The sequence below is a fragment of the Tasmannia lanceolata genome, unplaced genomic scaffold, assembly GCF_043159265.1.
Source record: "Tasmannia lanceolata isolate RefF3 unplaced genomic scaffold, GAP_Taslan_0.1 ptg000006l, whole genome shotgun sequence".
Taxonomy (NCBI): Eukaryota; Viridiplantae; Streptophyta; class Magnoliopsida; order Canellales; family Winteraceae; genus Tasmannia; species Tasmannia lanceolata.
This window is the reverse complement of record NW_027518683.1, coordinates 23,829,000-23,837,866: the sequence shown is the minus strand read 5'-3', so window position 1 is coordinate 23,837,866 and position 8,867 is coordinate 23,829,000. Positions and strand designations below refer to the sequence as shown.

At 39.7% G+C, this 8,867-nt stretch overlaps 1 protein-coding gene across 1 annotated transcript; it reads right to left on the bottom strand.

Annotated features, from left to right (window-relative positions):
* Nucleotides 1-6,029: 6,029 nt before the first annotated feature.
* LOC143878853 (hyccin) lies at nt 6,030-6,944 on the bottom strand (the record flags this gene model as incomplete). The annotated part of the gene is made up of 1 exon (XM_077381071.1): nt 6,030-6,944. A coding segment is annotated over one exon (915 nt), but the record flags the coding sequence as incomplete, so codon positions are not given.
* Between the last annotated feature and the right edge of the window lie 1,923 nt (nt 6,945-8,867).

Below are 8,867 nucleotides of genomic sequence, written 5' to 3'. Positions count from 1 at the left end.
CCTCACTAGGTAATGTATGACTTGTTGATGCATGAGGAGGAGCACTCAATTTTGGAAAAAGATGTTCAATGGGTTCATCCTCATCATGTGGCATTTCTTGTGGTGTTGGCTCTCTTTCATCAAATGTCACATGCATGGATTCTTCTACTACTAGGGTTCTCCTATTAAATACTCTATATGCCTTGCTATGAGAAGAATACCCTAAGAATATTCCATCATCCGATTTCCTATCAAATTTGTGTAGATTATCTTTGATGTTTAAAATAAAGCATTTACATCCAAACACTCTAAAATAGCTTATATTTGGTTTCAAGTTTTTCCAAAGCTCATAAGGTGTTTTCTTAGAAATTGGCCTTAGATATACCCTGTTTATAATATAGCAAGCGGTGCTAACCGCTTCCGCCCAAAAATATCTAGGGAGATCATTTTCATGCAACATAGTTCTAGCCATTTCTTGGAGAGTTCGATTCTTTCTTTCTACTACTCCATTTTGTTGAGGTGTTCTAGGTGCGGAAAAATTATGTTTTATGCCATGTTCATTACAATAAGTGTCAAAATGTACATTTTCAAATTCCGTTCCATGATCACTTCTAATGTGGGAGATGTCAATACCTTTTTCATTTTGAATTTGATTGCACAATGTAAGAAAGTTTTCATAAGTTTCATCTTTATGTCCTAGAAATATGACCCATGTGAATCGTGAGTAGTCATCCACAACTACAAACACGTACCTCTTTCCACCTAGGCTACTAGTCTTCATTGGTCCAAAAAGATCCATATGAAGTAGCTCCAAGGGGTAAGAAGTTGAAATCATATTTTTAGGTGCAAATGAGCTTTTCAATTGTTTTCCTAATTGACAAGTTCTACAAATGTGATCTTTGATGTATTTGAACTTAGGCAATCCTCTAACACTTTCTTTTGAGGAGAGGGTCGAAATGAGATCCATTCCGGCGTGACCCAACCTCCTATGCCATAGCCAAGAATCCTCACTAATGGCATTTAGACAAGTCACATTTTGGAGTCTAAGATCATCTAGTCCAATTGTATAAATGTTATTGTCTCTAGACCCTATGAATTTTACTTCTCCATTTATCTTATTTTTAACAATGCATTTATCGGGATTGAAGACAACTTCAAAACCATTATCACATAATTGACTAATGCTAATAAGATTATGGGACAAGCCATCAACAAATAGTACATCATGTATGGGAGAGGTAGAGTTACCTATGGTGCCTTCACCTTTGACTTTTCCTTTCTTATCATCTCCAAAGGTAACGTCTCCACCATCCTTGAGCGATAGGGATGCGAATTGAGTAAGGTCTCCGGTCATATGTCTAGAGCATCCACTATCAAGGTACCATGTGTTCTTCTTGTTATGGCTTTTAAGGCATACCTACATATGAATAGGCAAGTGAGATCCCTTAGGTACCCAAATCTTCCTAATCTTGCTATGTTCATTTGTTTTCACATTAGAGTTCAACTTAATCTTATCTTGTTTAGCATGTAAGCAAGCAACCTTGTAATGACCTTCTAGACCACAATAAAAGCAAATTTTGGTACCGCTAGAAGAAACCTTTTCAAGTTTAGTTTTATAGTTGGATATTGTGGTGTTCCATTTATGTCCAAGTCCACTTTTGTCACTTGACATTCTTTGAAGATTTACAAGCCTATCCAATTTTAATGAACTATTTTCAAATTTTTCAAAAAGTTTCTTTAGTTCATCATACTCAAAAGATAATCTACCATTTTCATGCTTTAGATTGTTGTTTTCATTTGAGAGTTCTTGTCGGTTTTTATTTAAGATTTTGATAGAAGCATTTAACTCATGAATTTCTACTTTGTATTTTTCATTCTTATCATCTAAAAATTCATGATCCTTTTTTAACCAACCAAATTCTTTTGTCATGTTAGCAAGAGAATTTTCAAGTGATGCAATTTTATCAAATTGAATTTCAAGTTCATCATTTGCATTTTGTAGGGAATCAAGAACTTCTTTTAAAACAATAACATCATTTAAAGTGTTTACCTCATTGTTGTCGTTTGTTGAGGCCATGAAGCATACGTTCCTTGCTATCAAGCAATCTTCGCCATCATTTTGTTCGCCTTCGCTATCAATTTCCTCATCCCATGTGGCGGTCATTCCTTTCTTGCCTTCTCTTCTCTTGAAGCGGTTGTTTGAAGTGGGTTCATTGTTGAGTGGACAATCCGGGCGAATGTGTCCAAGCTTCTTGCAACCGTAGCATCGGGGTTGAGAAGACACATCACCAAGTTCTTCTTTCTTCTTGAATGGGAGATTTGTCCTTCTATTTCTCATGCCTCCCATGTTCCTTTGCAAGAATTTGATCCTTCTTGTTAGGAGGGCAACTTCATCTTCCATGTCTTCCTTTGCATCTTCATTTTCACCTACATTACAAGCAAAAGCAATTCCTTTTCCTTTTTCGATTTTAGTTTCGATTTCGGGTGCTTTTGTTTTGAAAATTATTTCATGGGTGATCAAGGACCCTATTAGTTCATCTAGGTTCAAAGTGTTCATGTCCTTGGCTTCGGTGATTGCGGAGGTTTTGGATTCCCAAGACAAAGGTAGGGACCTAAGGATTTTAGTCACTAAATCTCTTTTGGAAAATTGTTTTCCAAGACCCCTTAATCCATTTACAAGATTGGTGAATCTAGTGTACATGTCGGCAATTGTTTCATCGGGTGTCATTTGAAAGAGTTCGTATTGCCGAAAAGATGGTTCATTTTAGATTCTTTTACTTGATTGGTTCCCTCATGGGTGACTTCTAAAGTGTCCCAAATTTCCTTAGCCGAATTTAAATTTGATACTCTATTGAATTCTCCGGGAGATAGAGCACAAATAAGAGAATTCATGGCTTTGGCATTATAATTCGAAGCTTGTTGTTCGGCTTCGGTCCAATCATTTAAATTTCTTGTGGGTAAGATGTATTCATTATTAATTGCTCTCCACATTTGATAGTCTTGGGTTAAAAAGATTTTCATTTTGGTTTTCCAAAAACCATAGTTTGTTCCATCAAAATAGGGTGGCCTAGTGTTTGAATAACCTTCATGGTGTTGAGGGTAGTTTGCCATTTTAGAATCTTTACTCTAGACCGGTTAGGGTTTTCTAAAAATTAGAGACGAGGCTCTGATACCAATTGAAATACTCAAGAGGGGGGGTGAATTGAATTTAACTCAATATTAGGCCTTTTGAAAATTACCTATGAACCCTAATTGGAATTTTTCTTCACTTAATTAAATATTTGGTTAGTGCAAATATAATTGAAAGAACAAAGTGAAATGCCAAGCCAAACAATAATGGAAATGCAAGAGTGAGAAATGACACACCGATATATAGTGGTTCGGCCAACGGCCTACTCCACTCTACTCAAGGTCGCACTTGAGGGATTCCACTATTGGAGACCTCCACGATGCCCGGCTCCGAGGCGGTTACAATTCCAAGGGATATTAAACAAGGATGCCCTTACACCTTTACAAAGACTCTCCTTCTCCGCCGAGTTCTAAGCGGTTGCTCTCTAGGGAATTAAAAACGGAATGCCCTAGCCACCTATACAAAATATGAAGATTGAATAGCTTGGCTTCTTCTTGAAAGCTTGATGCTCTTTGTAGATCCTTGATTGCTCTTCAATGATGGTTGCAAGTGAAAGCTCTAAAATCCCAACTCAAATAGATTTGCAAGTTGCAAGGCAAGTTTGGGGAAAAACAAAATCTCAAGCAATAATAGGTTGCAAGTTTTCTTTGATACTCAAAGATGTTTTCCAATGATCAAGAGAGTGAGAAAAACTTCTCTACATATTGTATTTATAGCCTCTCCAAAGAATATGACCGTTTGGGGGTGGAAATATCAAAATGCAAGAATTAATTCAAATCCCAACGGCTATATTCTGAGCTGTCGCAGGGTTCTCGGAGTTCCGAGAATCATTCTCGGAGTTCCGAGAATTCTCGGAGTTCCGAGACAACGGCCAGAAGAAATAAAATTTCTACTGGACCATTTCTCAGAGTTCCGAGAAATTTTCTCGGAGTTCCGAGAAAATGTCCAGACGCTACTGGACCTTTTCTCGGAGTTCCGAGGGAACTCTCGGAGTTCCGAGGGAACTCTCGGAGTTCCGAGGGAACTCTCGGAGTTCCGAGGGAACTCTCGGAGTTCCGAGGGAACTCTCGGAGTTCCGAGCTCGGAGCTCCGAGAAAAATCTCGGAGTTTCGAGAAGCCTAAAAATCTGCAGTTTTTGATTTTTATTGCTTGTTTGATTTTTAGCTTTTGGAACTCAACTCCTATGATTATTTTGGAATGTTTATGAAGGTCCCAACATGTTGGTCCACCACATAACCATTCACTAATCCATTTTAAGTTCTTAAGTGTTCTTTGAAAAACAATTTGAAAACACTTTGAAAACGTTTTGCCTTGACTTGAAAATCTAAAGAGAAATGATGTACAATGATACCTATGCAATCTTCGATCCCTCTTTAGCTTTGGTCTTCAAATGATCTTCCATCTTTGGATGCTTGCTTGAGTGATGATGTGAGCTACACTTAGCTCCTTTGGCTCTTGTTTGGTACACCTTTAAGCATGACCTAGTTGAGTGTTGGTTTCTTCAACGATCAATCCTATCTTAAACACAACACTTCAAAGCAAATTGATTAGTATTCAAGAACACAATCAATTATGTTTAGAATCATCAAAACAAGATAGGAGAGTAGACCCTTGGGCTTACAAAAGGACATTTACCCAAGAACGGAAAACAAAAAAAAAAAAAAAAAAAAACCATGCAGAGAGATTTCCTAGCTATTTGATATGGAAAATGATATGGAGACCGAGTGTACCACCGAGCATGGGACCTGCAATGAGAAAATGCCGTGTGTACAAAAAATTTACTTATTCTTGATTTTCCTAAATCTAAGGGATTTCTCACGTCACTTGGCATGTTGTGGCAAGAATCAATTTGTTCGGTCCCCTTTTAGGTCCTACTCTCGGTTTCCCTAGCATTACTCATTTGGTATTTCACTTAAAATAACGATACCATATAATGCACCTACAGAAGACTAGTCATGGTTGGACCCACCAGCGTGACCTTGGAATGATCTAAACCATTTGTTTGCCGGGACCCATTGTGTGCAGTCCACCAGCTTAATGGTTCGAGTCCTTCTATCATCTAGGCGCCTCCAAACCGGGTCCGAAATGGATGGTCTTAGTGTACAATCGAGCAATTAATCAGCACAGACGGTCAGGATCATCGGATGAGTGCAAGATTTGAGGGTATGGCATGCACATCTTTAATGGGGCCAGACATTCGGTAAACGATCTAAACCAAGCATGATATTGTCATATTCACATCATGATGACGACATAATTGGAAGCACAAATGATGACCCAAAAACTGAGTCAAAATCCAAAGTCCAATCACCATCATAGTAAAAGAATTGTACCACGAGAAACGCTCAATATTGTTCCCTATTCTCACTCCAAACTCTCCCACACAATCAATCTGTTTCACCTCCAAAACCATCCCTCCCAAGCCCCAACAAAACCCATCCCTCTCTCTCTCCCCCTCTCAGTATGTCCACCTCCCCAACCACACCAAAAACCACCACTTGGTTCGACTCCATATCTAAAGCCCAATCCGCCCTCTGATCCCTCTCTCAACTCTTGGGCCCACTCCCCGCCTGCAGAATTTAAAATTCCAAAAAGACTAAAGGATGTGAACATAAAGTCGGAAAAAATTCAAAAGAAAAAATCATAATTTTTATCAGAAATAAATATTTTTCAGCACTAATGCACATCCAAACATGCCCCGAGTTTATTATTCTTAATGGAACTACTTTCTAAAACAGAGAAAGTTATAACACATCCCTCATCAACAAAAGGTCAAGAGGATCAACAAGCAATAAATGCTTTCGGACTCAACCAAAACCATGCCTAGTACAATATATGCAAAACAAATAGCTCCATTGATTCAAATCTGAATATATGTGTCATGTCTCAGAGGTTCAACTACAAATTATTTAAGTAAAGATCAAGTGGTGATCACTATAGTCCCACTCTCTTGAAAATTGATGGAATCTAAAGAGTCCTCAACTGAGCCCATCGCCATTTTCCCGAGCCTGAGAAGACTCCCAGTCGCCAGAATCCCTTGTGGATTTATGTGCAGAGCCCTCGCGTGCAGGCTCCGAGCAGCAGCGCTAGCCGCCTCCTTCAATTCCTTCAAATTCGTAGGACCCAACAAGCAATGCCCCAAAATCCTCACACTAGGCTGCAAAAGCTCCCAAGGAAGAGGAAATCTCCCCTCAATCCCCCCGCATTCCTCCTTGTCACTTTCCTCTTTCACTACTTTACTAGAACTACACTCACCCACATCATCATCAACACTATTATTGGAATGGGAGACACCATCTTCAATGCTACTAACTTCACCATCCCTAAATATATCCCCATTCTGGCCTGCCCAAATCACACAAAACTCACAAAAATCCATCTTAGAACTTATAGGCATTAGTGATTTTTTGGTGTAATACAACTCCAAGGCCACCCCATCAATGCGGGCCCGCTTGGTCAATCGAACGGTTCCATGTGGCTCCAAAGTTGGAGATAAGATCGCTACATTAAGATCGCTCGAGGTGTTATTCTTAGCAGCGGTTCCACTAGGTTCGTGATAGATGCTTGGTCGTGAGATATCAAGAATGGTAACGATTAGTGGTTGGCCCGTGCGTGATGTTGTCTCGTGCGAGTAGAGTGCTAAGAGCATGGCCTCGAAGCCTGCGAGAGGTTTGCGAGAGATGGCACGTGAGAGGTAGACGCCGACGAGAGTGGGGAGGAAACAGAGGACGGCGAGTTGAAGGTCATGGTCGGTGGATTGGAAGGTGTCGTAGAGCCAACGACAAAGGTTGTCATCGCCGGTGCCAGAGTTGGGTTGTCGGAGGCGGGAGGAGATTATTTCGGTGAGGTTGGGGTCGTGGAGGAGACAGTGAGCGGGGTTTTCAGTGGTATTAGTTTACTGGGTTTAGGGGTTTCCCCTATTCACCCTAGGGTTGAGCCCTAGGGTGTTGATTTGTGTATTCTCTTAGGTCTTTGATCAAAAGGGTGAAAACTCTTTAAATTTCAAAAATATTGGAAAAAGTTTTAAAAATCCAAAAAACATTCAATATTTTAAAACTCAAAAATATTTGAAATTTAAAACATCAAAAACATTTGAAAAACCTTAAAAAAGTCCAAAGTGTTGAGTGTTTAGAAGTAGTAATTAGGAGAGTTCGTTTCGAACTACGTTGGCTTGATCCTCTTCCACGGGGTAAGTAGTGCAGCTTGGGATTTATATCCCAAGTCCAGCCAAACTTTTGTAAATAGCATTTTAAATCTTTTTGAATAAGCAACCTTTAAAACCTTGTTTTCAAAAGATCTTCCTCTAGAGTTAGGAGTTTCTCCTAGATAGAGAGTTTTAGAGTTAGGAGTTTCTTTTGATAGGTTGTTTGTTTGTTTGTTTGTTGTGTGTTTGTTTTAGAGTTAGGGGTCTGTCATGGAGTTATAGGAGCGCCTCCGTCCGGTCAGTCGGCGATCCACATCGCCGAGTGATGACTAGAGTAGGATACGTTAGTCCACCCTTTGTTTTCCTTAGGAAACACAGCCTAGTTACACATAGGTTGTAGGAACCACCTGCATTATCTTAGGGTTAATCTGTATTTAGTTAGGGCATATAGGGTGTCCTAAAATCCACCATTCACTGGAATTTAAATAATCGTACAAGAAACTTTAATAACTAGTCCGGTCTTTTAGATCGAGTCTAGGATAGAGGTCTAGGTGTCTTAGGCATCATAACTTAGAATAGGCGCGAAGAACTGCGTTGCCTTGATTCTCGTGGAGGCGGGGATACGTAGGCTTCTTTGGATGAATACCAGACCATCCGAAGACTCGGGCACACTTGGTGCCTTTTAAAGTGTCCATAATTTTCTTAAAGCAGCATCGTAATCTGCAGGGAGAGGAGGACTATACGTTGAGCCAATGGATCGTGTTAAGAGTTGCCTTCCACCTCGATCTTAGTGCAGCTTAACGCCATTCTAGAAAGAATGAATGTCCGCCTCTGCTGCATCACACAATCTCTGCAAGGGCATGCAAAAGATAGAATAATTGTGCACCTCTCCCCAGTAGAATTAGTCTTTCGAAGGATTTTACTACTGCAATCGAAATTCAGCTCAATCCAGCCCTCGGTCATTGTTTTAAATTTTGGCCGAAATACCGAAATTTCGGATTTCGGCCGGGACCGAAATTTAAAACCGAAACCGAAATTTAAAAATTTCAGCCGAAATTTCCACCGAAACCGAAATTGCCACCGAAATTTCAATGCATGCCCGGGTTAGGGGAGTCCAAACCTTAGAAGAAGGTCTCAAAGGGGGGAGGCCAATGTGCATAAGAGATGGTTTTATATCCAGTTATCCAAGGGCATGTTTGGCAACAATGAAATTCATTTCATTAAATTTTCATTTCCTTGGTAAATTATTTTTCAAGGTTTGCTACGCCCGACCCCGACCCCCCCCCTTTAGGTAAAAATTATTTCGGGTAAAACTTTTGAAAGTTTTACCTAAAATAAAATTGTATTATAAATCTAAGAAAAATCGTTTCCAAGGTTATTTTTTTCGGAATGTTTTTTTTGGTTGCCTATCATTCACTGAATGTATGATGCTATTCATTGCAGTCGCTTTGGTGACATCAAAATCATTGGATGATTACGCTGCGGGGTGGGCGACTCCAATGTGGAGGTGACATGCTTTTCCATTTTGTCATCTAATTCGTTTGCTCAAAGTTTCCAATGTGATTAAAAGATGAATGCCATTGTGATAGTTAAGCTGGCATGGCATAGTGGAAT